Here is an 18,989-nt window from a genome sequence, read left to right on the forward strand (position 1 = left end):
TGTGTAACACTTGACATTGTTGTCGGAAATATGCCGACGCACCTGCGTGATTAGAGTCCAATCTCTTACAATACCCAAGAAGACCACGTTCTCCTTCTCCCACATATTTGATTAAGCTTGGGAGTGTACGGAATGTCGGCTGACAGACCACGAGCGGATCTTTTCGATACAACCCTCCATCAAGTCACAAGTCAACATTGGTTTCTCCTCGAAACCGTCGTACAAATGCCGGTTGAGATGCTTTCTTGTCGTTTTTTTTGTGGGAGCAAATTCGATCGGTAGACGTAGACTGACATTAGTTGACCTAGTAGATGACGGCGTAGGTGATTCATTGGTTATGTCGCGAAGAGACATGGTGGAAAGTTATGATGGGGAAAAAATTTGATAAGATATACTTTTTGGGATAAACAGACAATTTTTGGGATAAAAAGACTTAAAAATATATTTTTTCATATATAGGCTCAATTTTTGAGCTCAAAGGAGGGAAATTTTTAATTTTTAGGCTTTATTAGATGGACGTTTTGATGATGTGGCATTATCTATTTATTCTTGGAATTAATGTAGAGAGAGACCCAAGGAATTTTAGATTTGGAGCTTATAAAAGCTAGATTCTTCTATATATATATATATATATATATATATATATATATATATATATATATATATATATATAGGGACCTTTTTAAAGCTTAAAAGATCCATTTTGAAGATTTTATTAAAAAATCATTTTTTAAGGTGAATTGATACACGAGCAGAAAAGTGGAAGATGTCATAACTACTTAATCTCTTTGTGGAATTGATGTAGAGAGGGATCCAAAGAATTTTAGATTTGGAGCTTATAAAAGCTAGATTCTTCTAAAAAAATATTGTTATATAGGGACCTTTTGAAAGCTTAAAAGATCCATTTTGAAGATTTTATAAAAAATTCATTTTTTGGGGTGAATTGATGCACGAACTCAAAAGTGGATTTTGTCATAACTACTTACTCTCTTTGTTTGGTGATAGGTAGAGAGAGAATGGTTCTTCTCTCTACTTTTACTCCTCTCTCTCTTTTTACCCCCTCTCTCTCCTACTTTATCTCCCCTCTTCCTCCTACTTTACCACCCTCATTCCCTACTTTCCCCCCCTCTCCTATCTAGAGAGAAGTTAGAGAGAGAGCTACAAAAGTAGCCCTATTTATTGTCTTTGTTCCCTCCATCCCCTACAAAATAAGCTTTAATCCCTTAAAATTAGGAATTCTTATGTGGCCCCAATGGGGTCCAATTTTTTCCTAATGGTGAGAGAGAGAGAGCGAGAGAGAGAGAGAGAGTGGTTTCAATATAAGAGAGAGTGGTTTTAATATAAGAGAGAGAGAAAAAGGGAGAGAAAGAGAAAATTTAAAATTCTGAAATATATTATAAAATTAAGTTTTCCACCTCTCTTTTTGGTGAAATTCCTATTTCAAAAGAGAACATATAGAAATAGCTTTTTTTAAAGGCCTTGCATAGGCCCTTTTTTTTACCACTCTTCTAGGCTGCTCAAACTTGGCCTAAGCCTTAAGAATTTCCTCTAACTACAAAATAAAGAGACCCTCCTACACCTCATTCACTAATGGGGGGTTAGGTGTACAATAAGTGGGGCTTTAGGTGTGCAAAAAGGGAGTGCGTTGTAACTAATATTAGAGCAAGTAGGACATAAAAATGATCCAAAGTCTTGGGCAGCAAGGTAACCAAGGTTGCAAGGCTACATATATATGTAGCAATGCATCATTGACCAATGTTAAGCATTCAACCAAGGAATGCAAGCTCTACCAGACCATAAATTAAAAAAACTACTATTGTGAGGTCAAATGATGATGTTCCAAATAGGTTGTGGGCCTCAAATCATGTGAGGGAAAGATAACATTCATAGTCCCCTAAACATAAAGATCTTGACACTTGAATCAAAAAGGGGCTATGATATTTTTATACCTTTACTAAATGAGCCTTGGTTGAGGTGAGGAGAGTTACGTTTCAAATGTTACACCATCTATTCATGAACGCGGGCAACAAGTTGTCGATGTGCCACAAGGTGAGAAAAGTGTGTAGAGTGATGCTCCTAGTAGCTCTAACCATACACAAGCTTAGATTACATTATGTTGATGGATTGTGGTGAGCCCTCCTACTATGTTGATGTTATGGTACTGGATGACAAATTTAAGTGGGAGAGTGTTATGCAATCAGAGATGGATTCTTTAAAGAAGATTGGGACTTAATACCATTGCAAAATGGGAAGAATGATTTGCTGCGTAAATGGGACTACAAGTTGAAGGTCACACAAAATACAAAGCTAGATTGGTTTTCCAGTTGTCACAATGATTACCTTCTTGAAAAAAATACTTGTTCTAGTTGCCAAAGAGGACATGGACTTTGTCCAAATGGATGTTAAAACAAAATTCTTATATGGTGATCTTCTTCAGGAAATTTAGATGTAATAAGCGATGAGATCAGCAAAGAGAAGTCGGTGTGTAAGATTAGAAAGCTTTATGGCTTGAAGCAGGCACCATGGGAATGGTCTCATAATTTTGATGCTTTTATGGTCTCAAAGGTATACACGAACCAAAACTTGATGCTTTTATGGTATCAAAGGTATACACGAACCAAAACTGGTAAGTCCCCCTATATTGAGAAAGCTAAAGATTTAAGTCTTTTGGTTTTGATACTTTATGCGGATGATATGATCATGGGTAGCATACTCTTGAGATAGATGCACTAAAGTTGAAGTTGCATGAAAATTTTGATATGAAGGATTTGGGTGAAGCAAATCATATTCTTGACATGCACACCAAAACAATTCAAAGAAAATTCTTTACTTGTTGTAGAAAGAGTACATTTGTCGTGTACTTTCACATTTCAATAGGGGGGCGGCGTTATGTACTCCATTGCCTATATATGTGAAACTTAGCCATGAGGATTACCTGATGAAAAGAAAAGGATAACGTGGCTAAGAGTATGAATTTGCAGTTCACCAAAAAACATTTGGACTAAAATTGAGTGTTTTAGTTCTAGAGAGAGAAACTTGTTGGACCTACGAAAGAAAAGTCACCATAAAGGAGTTTTAAAAAAAATTCATTTCTATCTTATTATCTTCTTTTTCAAAAAATGGAACCAAAAAGAGTCCAAAAGTTTGAATATCAGGATTACACGAATCTTCACTTTGTAGATGGTTTGTTTTGCATGCCATTTTAAGGGTTGAAATGCAATTTTCAACCCTTTGCCTTTTTAATATTTTGAGAGATTAGCATAGTGACTCATATTTGGAAATTAATCTGTTTGGATTAGCACATTGGCCTATATGTTGAAATAGGTATGTATTTCTCTTTCTAATATTTTTCTTTTATATTCTAAAATTTCCATGCGCTATTGCCTTTTAATGTTACATTTTTTGCAATCCAATTGCTTGTTACATGCATGCTAGAGCTTTGCTTGGCATTTATAGCTTTTTTGAAATTGTAAAAAAGAAACCCTATATACTTTCTACCTAGCCCTAAGCTCAATCATGCTAAAGTAGCACAAAGTGGTGGTCGTGCTACAATGGATTTTTTTTTGAGGGGGGAGAGAGGGGAGGGGGCTCTTGCCTTGTGGCACGACCACCACTTTGTGAAACTCTTCTTCAGTCATAACTTGCTTATTATTTTATATGCTTAGAATATGAAAACAATACCTTGGATTGGTCAAAAATTGTTGTAACAAATATTCTTCATAGATTGATATGGATTAGTTGAAACACTAGCAAATTTTTGGATCTCTAGCTTTACAAGTCTTCAAACCGATAGTAGAAATGCTCAAATGAGAAAAATGACCCCACTTTTGTGTCTGAAACATCAAAAAGTATTAGCATAGGACTTTAAATCATCCCAATCCAAGCCCTAAGAATCAAGTTATGACCTCGAGAAAAGTGCCCCAAAACTATTTGATTGTTGCGTCCAAAACGTTGAAAAACATTAACATAGGGCTTTCAATTACCCCAAGTTGAACCCTAGGGCTCAAGTGACCCAAGAAAAGTGCCCCCCTTGCTTCTACCCACACCCACCTAAATCTATTTCCCACAACCCCCCCCCCCCCCCCCCCCCCCCCCCCCCCCCCCCCCCCCCCCCCCAAGAGGGCATGTAAACTTATATCTTCCTCAAGGACAACAACATAAAGTTTCGCCATTATATGACCAACCATAGTATCTCTATAATTTTTGAGATGGAGTACATCTTGGAAAATGTTGATAAGCGCAATACTTAGATGCATTCCTCCGAAAGCCCTTTTGCTAGTGGCTTATTTTCAAAGAGTACAAGAACCAAAAAAAAGAAAAAAAAGAATACTTGTTGGGTAAAGCAAGCATGTGTGAGCATCAGCTATGGAAAAAATCTTTTCATTGGATCCTATGTTTACCAACACAAAGTTAGCAAGAAGATCCTACAACCCTTTAAGCTATATTGGATTGGTGAGATTTTTGTTCCACACACAACCTGGCTATCTGCATGGTTGCTTGGCAAGCTAACCACCTATACTCAGTAAAGCAATAGAGAGATAGGCGAAGAGAAGAAAAGAATATGCACGAGAGAGAGATAGATAGACAAATATGCACAGATATAAAGACACAAAGATACAAACATGCAAAGACAAACAACAAGAAAAAATCGTTTCTTACCAAATTATTGGATTCTTTGGTAGCCATGGATAGTGCTGCATACTTATTTTCTATGGTGATCCATGTTGCAATAGCTCTGTTTTGCTCCTCCTCCTAATCTCATTTGCAATAGCATATATACAAGGAGGAAAAACTTTCACAATTGTCTTGTCGTATTTTTTGGTCGTAACTCTTTACCTACTAGTCCTTACAAATGCATTCTTTTGGGAAATGTGACACTGAGTTCTAAGCACTTGTGCTTTTCTATTCATATGAACTTTAAGTCTTTTTTTATACGGTTTTTTCCTTTAATAAAAAATGAAGAGATGTCACTTGTGATTCTCTCTATTTACGCTGACATGGAGTTTCTTACAAATTTGAGTTTAAACTCTTATTAATGAGCTCTTTCATGTATGTCAAATTGGGACTTGTATAAACATCGCATTTGTGGTGGGAGTTGTGAGCGCATTGGGAGACAATGAAGTGTGTGATGAGATACTTGAATGGTATGAAAGAGTTGTGCATTTTCTTTAGAGGCAAAGACGCATGTGTAGTTGGCTAGAAAGATGCAAATTGTGCAAGGAGTGTGGAAAACAAAAGGTCTACGATGGGTTATGTCTTTACATTCAGTGGTGGTGAGCAGTTTCATGGTGGTCTTATTTGCAAGTTTGTACATCTCAATCTACCATGGAAGCAAAGTATGTTGCGACATTAGATTCAAACAAAAAAAGCTATATGGCTTAATCAACTAGTATAAGACTTAGGCATCAATGCATAGGTTCCAATTTTGCATTGCGATAGTCGGAGTGCTACCAACTAGCATCATGTGAGGTATTTATTCACTCGCGGAGGAAAGGGCGGTTTGGGGGGGACTCATGTTTGTAGTAGACATAATAAACTAGGTTTTTTAACTTTTTCTTTGAATTTTATTGTTTAAAAATAATATATACACATGAGAACAATTTTTCTAAAGAGTTATAGATATTTTATTTTATTGCCTTTTGAAAAAAAAGCTTAGATTTTTAGTGAAATTCAAAACTTACAACTTCTAATAAAACTCTTAATACAGTAGTCATCTTCACATTGAAAGAAATCCCCAATTTTTTCATGTTATAACCTAACTTCATAGCCATCAAAGCCTCAAAATTTTGAATGCCACCAGAAAATTATACTCAGCTTCAAGCTCATGCCGAGCCTTGAGGGCCAGATGGTTACATCAGAGAAGTATCTACTAACGTATTATTACTAAAAGCCTAATCCTTCACATTACAAGGTTCGAGCAGATGACGAGGGTCTCTCTAAGCCAATCGTCCGAGCTTTGCCTTTTTCCTAACACAAATATAAACTCCTTGCTTTCTTTCACTATCTCTTAGAAGCTAGCCACAAAGAAGACACTATCAAACACACAAAAATTCTTGGCCTTCCAAATATTGGTGAAGAAATGAGTGAAGGTTTAATGATTAGCTTTGTTTTTCTCATATTCAAAACTTCAAGGTTTGAGAGTTAGAAAAGAAGAATGATTTGTGAGATTACCACTTAAAGCCATCATTGTTTTATCTCCAAAGTTAAAACAAACATGAAAAATGTTAATAAAATTAAGATGGTTTACGGGCACGATACTATAGAAATGAGTGCAATTGTCATGGTTTTTTTAATTTCAAGATTTAGCATTAAAGAAGAAACGATGATTTAAAGGTATCCACTTAAATCCATCATTGTCTTATCTCTAAACTTTTTTTTTTTTTTTTTGCAAACCCCACAAATAGATGGATAGATATATTATATAACCAAAAAATTTACAAAGATCTCCATGCTCGACTCGAGCCATGGATCCAAACAGTAACAATAGTCAGACAATAGATGCATTATCATGAGGTTGCCACCAAGCCGACACTCCACCAAAGTTGCCCTCAAGATAAATACCAGTCAACCTCAGACCAAACTACACCAAGCAAGATCATAAATACATGGATAACAGGGAAGCCACCCCACCGATAAGACTAAAGAACTAGGAGCAAAGGGAACCTGGTCGCAAACTCCCCAAGAAGATCAGATGTCGAACTAGCCCGCCAAGGAAGCGTACAAACCAGAAGCCCAAGGAGATACGACCGCAGAGACGGGCGGACCCCACATTCTCGATCACCAACCTCGGGCAAGCACAAACGTCCACCACACGAGCACACTCAACCGAACCACCAGTAAGCAAGCCATTTAGGGGGGCCAAGCCCCTTCAGAACCTTCACAAGCAGTGATGAGCCATTGCCACTGACCAAGCCCACTGGAACAACCCACAAGGTACAACCAACCGACATCCATCGCATCAGGTTGCCACCAAGAAGGCCTCTTCCTGCCGTGAAGCATCCATGCTAAGACCTGACCTTCTTTACCTTCCCATGGGGAAGGTCTCCTTCGCCAGACAAAAATTTGCCAGATCTGACATTGAACCTCTGCCTTTTAAAACAATAAAACGAAAGAAAGTCGTATAAGGCTAAGAAATAAAGGGACCATTGACAAACTAATACAATGAAAAACGAAAGAAAGTGAATTCAGGTGATATGAAACTCTGAAATGAAGGTACTCTCGATCTCATGACACCTCAAAGATATGAAATGAAGGGACCACATTCAAAGAAAACATGAAACGAAGGAACTAGTAATAAGAAACGCATAAGATCAAAGCTTCACGTCCAAAAGTGGTAGTAGGCCTTATCAATTTTGCTTCAGGTTGATTTGAGGGAATCTTAAGAGATGCTAGATTGGCTTTGAGGCCAAAAGGGAGGGGGATGGCACGTGGAAAGAGAGAGGGCACTACAAGAGGTTGTGTGCTCTTGTGACGCTGTTAGCGACGGAAATACACTGGGTTTTTATAACCCCCGGCGTCGCTAAAACCGTCGCTATATGCGTCGCTATAAGCGTTGCTATATAGCAACGCTTATAGCGACGCTCATAGCGACGTTTACACAGAAGACTATAGCGACGCTCATAGCGATGCTACAGAGCCATAAATAGCGACGGTTATAGCGACGTCCGAGAGAAATTTTTTTTGGTGGCAGGGCATTGAATGCCCTGCCACCCATCAACCATATTGTACTTGATTCACTTTTTAAAAAAAGTGCAAGGGTAGATAATAGACCTAAAATAGTCACCCACAAGACGCATTGTTTGCAAAATTGACAATTGTACACATCATAGGCAAAATGAATTGATTGGCAAATGTAATAATGACAATTGTACAACATCATAGGCATAAAGAATTGATTGGCAAAAGGAACTGCGGTGACAAATGTAATAATATACATGGTTCAAAAAGACATATAAAATCCGTCTCATGATACATAAGCTATGAGAAACCCTAAACTAATGCTATCTAGCTACGGCTAACTGACGTCGTCTAGTCAAACGTCTCATCGCGTCCAAGCGGCGTATCTGTCGGATTCTGCAAAAAAAGACAATAAGACAGCTTTCAGTAAGTATAAACATATAACGACATTTATAAAACAATACAAAAAATAGAAAAGAGTAAACCCTAATACTAACCATGCCGCCGCAAGAACTGAGAATGTCCATCAGGGCGTTTAAGCCCTTCCTGCCTGCGTACTCGCGCTCGTACGGTGTGGGATCACGTCCTGTCATCGACCACTGTCAAAACATACAAAGATTTCATTATGTTAGAATTAAAACTCATAAACCCTAAACTATCGAACATAAAGAGCAATGCGAAAACACTTACAAAATCGGCCTCAAATGATGCCCATCCACCGCTCCCCAAGTGGTGCGAGCTCCCTGCCTCTACTCGCGCTCTAGCTGCATCCTTTTGTTGCTTCCACTTGTCGGGATTCTCGCGCGCTGCTTTCTTCGCATTCTTCCAATCTTCTTTGGCCAGCCAATCTGGCCTGTTCCACCCATTCTTGATTGCTTTTTGCACTTCGGAACGCTTGTGTTTGCAGTATTCGCGCATTCGAATCTTCATCAGGTCTTCATTGAAGCGCTGATCCCGTGTTGGAACGGGAAACTCATCATGAAGTATGCTGATGACTCTGTTTTTTAAATCACTTGGTACTTCACTCCATTTGTTTAGTATGTAGTGTCTAAATAGCTGAGAGCAAAGACCACGCATGCGTGAGATCACCTTCTTGCCGTCATCATCCATGATGATGCCGTCGCTGAAGTCGACGGAGTAAGACAAGCCCTCTGGCCGGTGACGCGTGAACCTGGGTGTCCCGGCAGGGGTCTCTAGCGGCGTGTCGATGGGGGTACGGACGTCAGGTGTCTCCACCGGCGTCTGGGCCCCGAAGCGAGGAGTGTCGAGTGGGGTGGCTCCTGGCAGAGTAGGTAGAAGTGTGTAGCTTCTAGGAACAGTCAGCCATGCAAAACCTTGCGTAGATGGCGATGTTGTGGCTGGTGTGGGGGCGGGCAAAGAAGGGGAGGGTAAAGAGCCTCGTCGAACACGAGGCGGTGTGGAGGCATCGGTGGCGGAATCCCCACAACAACCGCCACCGCCACCACTAGAGCGCCGGTGTCTAGACGAGTGTGAAGCTCGTCTCGTCGACGCCGAAGCTTCGGAGCGCGCCGAATGCTCCGAAAGAGAGGGAGATGCGGATGGAGTAGGAACGCGCGATGATGCGCCAGAGCGATGACGCTCCACGTACCACTGTCTCTGCTGTGGTGACAAAGAATAAAGAAACTCCTCATCATCCATACCTGCATTAAACACACGAATATTTAAACTTAATATTGAATGAATAGAGTAGACAATGACGTCAAGACCATTAAATACAATGACGTAATGACGCAATGAATTGAGTGATAGAAGAGGCAAGTCGAAAACTCAGAATTTTCAATCAAAAGATGTGAGCGCGAGTAGAAAAGAGCGTTATACACCATGGAAGGTACTTAGAGAGCCAGAGCTTTTACAACACGGAGAAAAATTGTTCAAATACAATATTTGTGGCTTTAAGAGATCTCTCTCTCATCCTCGCATAACTCAGCATAACTTCCTATATCTATATAGAGCTACTCGATATCTTTCGGAATCACATTTCGGACACTTCTCCATGTCTATGTATTCCCCTCTGAAAAGAATGTAGTCATTAGGACAAGCGTGGATAGAATTGTAATCCATCCCCAAGTTTCGCAAAATCTTTCTTGCTTCATCTCGAGAATCTGGCATCACATTGTCAGCTGGTAGTATGTGCTCTTTGAGCAATCTACACAACATAAAAATACGATACAGTCGTGTAAAAATCTATCAGATCATTATACATTTAGAGTTTTATTAAAGTAAACTAATTGTAATAGATCACCTGAAAAGCGTTGTGACGCTAGTGTCACTCCATCCAAACTTTGTCTGCATGTTGAGAAGAACCAGGAGTGCTTTCAATCTAGACATACGTGCTCCATTATACAATGGCGTATCGGCTTCACTTTTCATATCATCATAGATAAGCCTTTCTGAATCCATGATCGTCTCGATCATTTCATCAATCTCAGGCTCAAACATTGCCTCGTTGGGAATGTGCTCTGCATGATCATCCCCCGAGCTGTCAGAGGCTACATCTTGTGGCCTCACATATGCTGCTTGACCAAAGCGCCTGCGAACACGTCTATTGGGTTGCAAGATTGCTGCTTGTTGGCCAGCTTCAGAGTCCGACGAGTTATAATTGGCAACAACTCGATCTATAATAGATGGATCGAACTCGCCAAATTCGCGAACGTGCTGCAAAGAAACACGTCTTGTCCGTCGCACAGCATGCTTGCATTGATTACAAGGACACAAGACCCTCGTTGAGAGATAGGTTTTCGGTTGGACGGTCCCACATCCTCGTCACTACTCATAATGAGGATAAAAATCTTATAACCTGGACAACAAATTTAATATTCTATTGGCATTCTTCGTCTTATCTCTCTCTCTCTCTCTCTCTCTCTCTCTCTCTCTCTCTCTCTCTCTCTCTCTCTTTACCTCACATTCTCTAGTCATGTCCAATCTCCGCACACCTCGGTCTAGAGGTGCACGGAGATCAGAACCACCGGGTTATAATCTCGTCTTTATTGGTCAATACCTATATTTGTGGGTACAAGAAATCTACACACCCACGTCTACATGATACTGCATGTAGTGGACAAAACCCCTTTGCCTCTTCTCTAGCTGTAGCACTTCACAGCATCTTAACATCTTTTCACAGTAGATCTTTTCACTGTTCGTCTAACTCTAAACCCTAAACCGTAAGTAATTCTTGCGTGGACTCGATCTAACGTAAATAAGCGTAAATCTAAATAAACGTAAATCTAACTAAAAATAAACCTAAATCTAATTTAACGTAAGTCTACATCTAACCTAATCTTTAATGTCTTTTGGGATAGTTTCCTACGACGTTAAAACTCTCTTCTTCTTGTGTGTGTGTGTGGGTAAACCTAAATAAACCTAAGTCTAATCTAATATAACATAAATCTAAATCTAACGTAAATTATGTTATATTAAAAACAAAGAACTAAACTAACAGGGATTATAGGATTATAAGAACCTTAAAACTAATTTAACACATAATTTTTCACATAACTCGGCAAGAGTTGGCATTCTCATCACTAAAGATGTGAGAGTTAACTTCCGGCGGTGACGCTGCCTCATCTCCATCCACATCTGACGACAGCAATTGGCCCTTTAGACCGTTCTTGCTCTTGTTACTAACTTTGAAGTTGCTGTTGAATGACTAGAGGTTGTCTAGATGGTCATTGTGTCGGGGATGTAGTGACTCTTGCCGCCCTGAAGATCCACCTTCTTCCCTATCTTCTGAAGACATTTCACCAGTACTTTTGGATCGACAGAGCCCACCATGAGTGAAGGCAGCAATACCCTATATTCCATTGAGGGCTTTCTTCACCCGCTTCATGCAGGCATCGCATTCTATGGAGACCTAAATCTAATCTAATATAACGTAAATCTAAATCTAGCGTAAATAAACGTAAATCTAGTTAAAAATAAACCTAAATCTAATCTAATTTAACTTAAATAAACCTAAATCTAATTTAACGTAAGTCTACATCTAACCTAATCTTTAACGTCTTTTAGGATAGTTTCCTACGACGTTATAACTCTCTTCTTCTTGTGTGTGTGCGCGTGTGTGGATGTGTGTGCCAATAAAAAGAGATAAATGGTATAACCTTTCTATCACCCATGCCAAGTATGATAGATTGATTATGCCATTTCCCTCTTGAATAATAGGTCTTGAGTTCAACTCCTCGTCGGCTAGATCTTTAGGTCTTTTAATTTTAATTAGTTTCCTACGACGTTAAATTAGTTTCTCTCTCTTTCTCTCTCAATGTGTGTGCGTTTTTTTGGATCGTATGCATGTTTTCTCTCTCTTTTCCTCTCTCAATGTGTGCGTTTTTTGTTTATGCATGTTCTCTCTCTCTTTTCCTCTCTCAATGCGTGCGTTTTTTGTTTATGCATGCTCTCTCTCTCTTTTCCTCTCTCAATGTGTGTGTGCATTCTTTGTTTATGTATGTGTGTGTGCGTTTTTGTTTATGTTTGTACTCTCTCTCTCTCTCTCTCTCTCTCTCTCTCTCTCTCTCTCTCTCTCTCTCAAAAACACTATGTGTGTGTGTGTGTATGTGTGTGTGAGAGAGAGAGAGAGAGAGAGGGAGAGAGAAAGAGGGGAAGGGAACATGAGAATGAGGAGAGGGAAGGAGCATACCTGGCTCTCCTTCCTCTCCTCGTGTGTGTGTGTGTGTGTGTGTGTGTGTGTGTGTGTGTGTGTGTGTGTGTGTGTGTGGAGAAGAAAAAGAGAGAGAGAGAGAGAGAGAGATAGATAGATAGATTTTATTATCGTCCTCGGAGGTCAAATATGACCTATGGGACCAAAGTTACATGTGATGTAGTATGTGTATGGCTGATGAGTGACTCTCGATGCTCCAAAATTGTAGTGATGAGAGTCGCAATGGAGAGCCCACACTTTGGCTGGGAGAGGAAAGTGTGTAGGTCTAAGTTATGGCTGAAAATGTGAGAGAAGCAAGTTCGGATGTGATCAAAAGCTGAGCACTCTAGTAGTGTGTGGTACTCAGACTCTCGAACTTGCAGTGAGCATAATGTGCACAATCGATTTGACTCTTCTCCATTGCCCCAACGCCCTATCTCGCATCGAAGGAAATGGGAGCTAAGCCGAATTGCTGCGATAGTGCGTATCGCGGACAAGGGAATAGGCTCAAGCATGTAAGTGTGAGTACGGTTTCCTCTCTCAGCGAAGAACATGGTTTTGTAGTTGGGGGCAATATAGGTGGTGTAATGTATGAAGCGTGACCCACCGGATTTCTCCCAAGCCGTAATACATTGGCGTTGTAGAAAAGCTTCATTCACTTGAGAGTCAATTGAAGCATCATGTAGCAAGTGTAATGCATCCCATCTCCCAAACCACTTCTTTATGTCTTGCATCCATCCCGTGCTCAAGATCTTGCTTTTATGCGTCTTTTGAACTTTTTTGCTTGCTTCCCATGCAATTGTAGGAAGTCGATGTGAGGGGTTTTGACGCATCTTTATCATGTACTCCACAACCCTTTCCATGCCCATAACCTCAATTGGAAGAGATCCCGACTCAAGAAGTAAGAGCATATATGGTGTTTGTGTCTTAACTTGGAGAAAGTTTGTAAGAAAACGCTTTTGGACATTCTCAAACTCTTTCCAAGTAGACTTTGAGATGCTCCCGCCCCACACTTCAACTCCATAAAGAAGAACCGGTGTCACCAATGCATCAAAAAGATACTTCTTGAGAACCCAACACTTGATGTTTCCTGCATTACACATGTTCTCAAATGCATAATATGCTCTCTTTCCCGCTTCCAAACGACGCATAGCACATTCATGCCACTTGTGATTGGATGGAACCTCAAGGCCAAGGTACTTAAAGCTCTCAACAACTTCAAGTGTCTCGTTGTTGTACACAATGCATGGCTTCTCCTTATGGTTGGTTTTCACAAGCATAACCTTTGTTTTGGATTCATTTACAATCAGCCCACTATGCAAGCAAAAGTTCTCAAGGACAACCATAAGCTTTTGTGCATCTTCTAAAGTGTGTGCTAGAAGCACTACATCATCCGCATACAACAAAAGCATGATTACCGCATTGCAAATAGTGACCTCTTCAATGCCTTCTTCTTGCATAAAGTCAAGTACCATTTGTTCCAATTGATCGATGCATAGACCAAAGAGAGTTGGTGACAATGGACATCCTTGTTTAACCCCAATAGTGCTTACAAAAATTTCTGAAATTTCTCTTCCCATGCGCAATTGACAAATCACCTTCTCATAGATTCGAGAAACCGCAAGCATAAACTCACTTGGCACTTGGAGTTCTTCCATCCTTCTCCACAAATTGTTACGTGGAATCATATCAAAGGCTTTCTTAAAGTCCACAAAACAACAATACAATCGCTTGCCTTTCAACCGACTTTCCTCCATGAGAACACGAAGAGTGACAAGATGATCAATGGTGCTATGGCATCGACGAAAACCCGCTTGTCCCTTTGCACGCTTGTCATTCTCTTCAGCCCAATCACTCAATTTCATTTCCATTATGCACCCAAACAACTTTGCCATAAGAGACCCAATCATTATAGTCCGGTAGTTGCTTACATTCTTTACATCCCCTCCTTTATGCAAAGGCTTAACCCAATTAGTACTCCAATCATAAGGCATACCATGTTGAAGTGCAAGGTTGAACATATCACACATCCACTCATGGGTAAAATCTCCCGTCCATTTGATCATCTCCGGCTTGATACCTTGAAGATCTCCCGCTTTGCGAGTGGCCAACTTTTCAAGCCCACCGCATACATCCTCAATAGTAAAAAAAGACGGCATACATGGGAGTGAACCATAAAATGGCATTTTTTCAGTATTTTCTTGCTCATATAATTGCCTACAATGTGTGTACATATCCACTAGACTCAAGTTACCAAAATTCTCAATCCGCTTGCCTCTCAAGTTTCTCCAAAATCTTCCACATGCATGTGCCTTTTCTTGGACTTGAAATTCTTGTTGCTTTACTTCCCATCTTCTTCTCTTCTTTTGAATCAATGCCTTGTATGTATGCAAATGACTTTGATAGTTGTCTTTGTCCATAGTTGCATCAAGCTTTATCAAGGACTTTCGAGCATCTTGACATTCTTTATCAAACCACCTTTTGCGTGATCTATCTTTGTTGATACCATGGAGATGCTTTATGGCAAAGCATTCTTCCGCACAAGAACAAATAGCTTTTTTGAAAGCTTCCCATTTAGTTTCCAATGGTGCATCACATTGAAGCTTTGTCATCCATAATTTTTGCTCAACCATTTCAATGTACATTGGTGCCCGTTTGAAATCCATACATAGTGATAACTTCTCTTTCCTTTGGCTGAGATTATCATGCTTAGTTGCTTCTCCACATGAAAGGTCAATACATATGGTGCGATGGTCGGATTCCGGGGTCCATTGACCAAACATAAAACTCTTTATGCGATACATGATGGCTTCAGAGAGTAGCATATAGTCAATCACACTATCCCCATTATGTCTTCTACATGTAAATCCATTGGTTCCACTCCACAAAGATACACCATTGGCAATGAGCATACCCGTGCTATTACACATGTGTAAAAGGAACTTTCCATAGTGATCCGGCTCTTTCTCATCCATTGAAGTACGATCATACAAGTGAACTTCCTCCAACTCCCTTGAAATGTATGGCATATCAAATTGTTGAGTATCATGTTGCAATGTTTTTGTGCGAGCATTCATATCCCCAAATACAATAACATCACCTTCACCTTTGAAATAAGCAATGTCCTCTTCCAAATCAGAAAATGGTTGATCTCTATCCATGCAAGCATAAAAGGGAGAATCATGATGAGGAATGTAGCAACCGGCTACAAAAATGGGTACTCTTTTTGGTGTCATAATTTTCAGCCATACATAACGTTTGTACTTGTCATCTTTCACAATTGATACAAAATCTTCCAATCCTTTCTTAACCATACATGCTAACCCTCCTTGTCCTCTTCGTTGCTTGAGATTCTTTGACCACATCAATGAATGTACATTGTAATCCTCCAAGCCATCAATCCTTTGTGTATCATGCTCCCAAGTTTCAACAAGAAGTACAACATCGGCTTTGCTTGTTAGTTCATCAATGCCAACCCCCGCATTCCATGGGTATCCATTACAATTTCAAAAGCATATTTTCAATTGTAACTCGGTCTCATAGGTCACGCATCCCTATTTGCTTGAGAGACTTGCCTCCTCCTTGGGCACATTTTCTTCATGAGAGATCTCCTTGTTTTTATTATTCTTTTCCTCATATGCCTTGCGACGCATATTTTGTTGCTTAATAGTGCGATCTTCACATACAAAACATTTTGTATCCCTCAAATAGATCCAACTATTATCAAGGATAATCTTTCGCTTGGTCTCATCCGGCATGGTGCATACAATTGGCCGTTCTCCCGAGCGAGGAGCTCCTTGCTTCCCCACTCTATGTGCTCCATAGACCATAACTCCGGACATGCCAAAGTGGGTTTTGAAGAAATCTTCAATAACAATGGCAAGAGAAGGAGGTGTCTCTGACTTCTCTTCGCGAATTCCACGAATAACAATGTTCTTGGAACGTCGCTCCCGTTCTTTCAACTCCTCCACATCCACATTCTCAACATTCTTTGTTTGAACCATAGCTTGCATGAGTGAGGAATTAGAAACCACATTGCTACCACATACATCAGCCCAAGACTTGTTTGTGCATACATTTTTCATGTCGCATACATCCCGGCTCATAGTGTCAAATTTCTCCTCTTTCAATACATGGTCATGCTCTACTTTGCTCATCCGCTCCTTCAAAGCATTCAAGTCCACAAGAGAGCGTTTACATTCCTTGACTTCCTCTTCAAGTTGCATCAAACGTGTTGTTTGCATCTCAAGTGTCCTCTTGAGATTTTCATTCTCAACCACAAGTACCCTTAGTGTGCCATTCTCCATTGCAAGTGCTCGTAAGTCTTCGCCTTGTTTGTTTACGGTCTCTTGCAATGATACCAAGTACGCCATGATCATGGTTTCCGATGTCGTTGGTTGGGGGGTTGTGTTGCTATCTCCACACTTAGGAGATTTTGGATCACTTTCCACAATGGTTGTGGATCTTGTTGAAGAAGAAGAACCCTTGCGAGTGCCGGAAGACATTGTATGTAAAATAGGAGATGAGAATCAATTTTGTTGAACCTGTTCACTTCGGAAATGCTGCTACAGAAACGCCTTCCATAACTCTGAAAATTTCTGTCTTTACATCAATGCGTAGAGGACTTCGTGCTCTTCGATTGAGGCTATAGATCACCCAAATCGGAGTTCGGATGAAGAAGTTATGATCAAAAGAGTGGACTGCTGTCTACTAGGTCAAAAAACGGCTGCACTGAGAGAGAGAGAGAGAGAGAGAGAGAGAGAGAGAGAGAGAGGAAGAGCGTTACCTGCTCCTTGCTTGAGGGTGCCAAAAAACTCAGATCTGAGATCTGAGTTTTTGGGCGCGCTCGGTTATTTTTTTAGCCCAGCTGGCGTCGCTATGAGCGTCGCAAATTTCTTTGTAAATTTGCGACGTTCATAGCGACGCCGGGATTTTATTTTTTTGAGCGTCGCTGTGTGAGCGTCGCTAATATGAATAGCCTCTTGTAGAGGGGGGGAGAGAGAGAGAGACATGCCAGTTGTGATCATGGGGAGAGATTTTTTTGGAATGTGGGCGACGCTATTGAAGTGCAATTGATGTGTGTGAACCGTTGCAAAGCAAAAAACAGATGAGTGCCCAGATGAGGTGCGATGCAGATTTCTCGTTTGTTTCTTTGCAACTTGTTGGAGGCGATGGGGTCGGTAAGGTAGCTTAGAAATGGGAGGCAGGTTGGGCAACTGTGTTTCGCAGAGCCAAGATAGCAGGCTAGGAGTAATTGTACAGTGGGACAGTGCTTACGAGAGCATGATGTCGGACATAGAGAGAGAGATTGTCTGTCTCAAGGGCATGGTTTGTCTGACGTCGAGGAGCGTTTGCAATTTTTGTATAGGAGCGTTTGTGAGTGCCCCGATCCAGGGTAGCTGTTGATAGCATTCGAAGAGAGACAAGTTTTCCAGCTCTTGCATGGCAGCGGAGCGTGTAGCCATACATCGTTGGGCAAGGGGTTGCTGTCGATGGTATGGCGGGGGAGGCAAGGCTGCGCAGCAAGGGAAGGCGGAGGGGGAGAGGAATAAAGCAAGGCAAGGTCTGCATTAGGGGGGGTACTGCGCAGAAAGGGAAAGGGGGGGCAAGGTGCGAACTGGAGCAGTACGTGCTCTCTCTCTCTCTCTCTCTCTCTCTCTCTCTCTCTCTCTCTCTCTCTCTCTCTCTCTCTCTCTCTCTCTCTCTCTCTCTCTCTCTCTCTCTCTCTCTGTGTGTCTCTCTGTCAAGTACTGCATGAATCCAAGTGAGGGTTGCATATGGAGGCTTGAATGGATGCAGCCACTTTACCTTAGGTAGAAGTTGTGCAGTAAGGAGACCGCGACGAGGTTAGGCGATGGGGGGACGCAGCGCAGGTGATGGCGACAACTAGTAGAGTTTGCTTTAGGATTGTGAGATTCGCAAAGATTCTAAGGGAATCTCAAGTAGAAATTAATGGATTTGTGGGTTGTATTAAAAATGATTAAATTTCCATATGGGTTTCTAGCTCCTTTCATTGATAGGGTTTGTTTTAGGTTGGTTTCATGTGGGGCGACCGTTGAATTACTAGAAGGGGTGTTACTTGTTCATGCCGCTCATCGATTGGACCAAAAGGAGAGGTCGAGTTTCGAGTTTGCCAAAATTATGGGCAAGCCCCACCCTCCTTGCCTACCCTAGGGCCCCTACTTTCCAATGACAAATGTGGGCTTCTAATTTGAACTTTGGCCCACATCGTGAAAGCTAGTAGCTATTCCACCACACCATCCTTGATATGCTCCTTTAGTTTTTAACCTTTTAGCTATCGACTATGCTGCCCCCTTATGTGAACCAAGAGTGGAGGCAAAAAAACTATCGAGGGGTTTTAAACGCACCCACTATGGTTCAACCCTTGAGACATGTGGGTGTGGGTGAGGGGACGCAATCCTTTAAAACCAGTTGAAGCGAAGCTTCATACATCTAGAAATAAAAAACCCAACGAGGGCTATCATCATCCTTGTCCGAACCTTGCCTTAGAAAGCAAAAAAGTATAAACTACGCAACAATTGGAACAATCCATCCAATATTGATATAGAAGGGTATTTTGGAGATTTTTCAAGTTTGACGGGCATTTTTGGGAATCGCCAAAAAAATTGGGAAGTATTTCCGTAATAACAAAAGTGATTGA

The 18,989-nt window shown here is 40.8% G+C and overlaps 1 protein-coding gene across 1 annotated transcript; it reads right to left on the reverse strand.

The window, feature by feature from the left end:
• Positions 1–7,916: 7,916 nt before the first annotated feature.
• LOC147461575 (uncharacterized) lies at positions 7,917–9,470 on the reverse strand. Its single transcript, XM_086501406.1, has 3 exons — positions 8,368–9,470; positions 8,175–8,276; positions 7,917–8,073 (listed from the first exon to the last, which is right to left on the reverse strand). Exons 1-3 carry the CDS (start codon positions 9,334–9,336, stop codon positions 8,029–8,031), a joined length of 1,116 nt encoding a protein of 371 aa, XP_086357532.1. The 5' UTR covers positions 9,337–9,470; the 3' UTR covers positions 7,917–8,028.
• Between the last annotated feature and the right edge of the window lie 9,519 nt (positions 9,471–18,989).

The sequence above is a fragment of the Adiantum capillus-veneris genome, chromosome 3, assembly GCF_014529385.1.
Source record: "Adiantum capillus-veneris isolate H3 chromosome 3, ASM1452938v2, whole genome shotgun sequence".
Taxonomy (NCBI): domain Eukaryota; kingdom Viridiplantae; phylum Streptophyta; class Polypodiopsida; order Polypodiales; family Pteridaceae; genus Adiantum; species Adiantum capillus-veneris.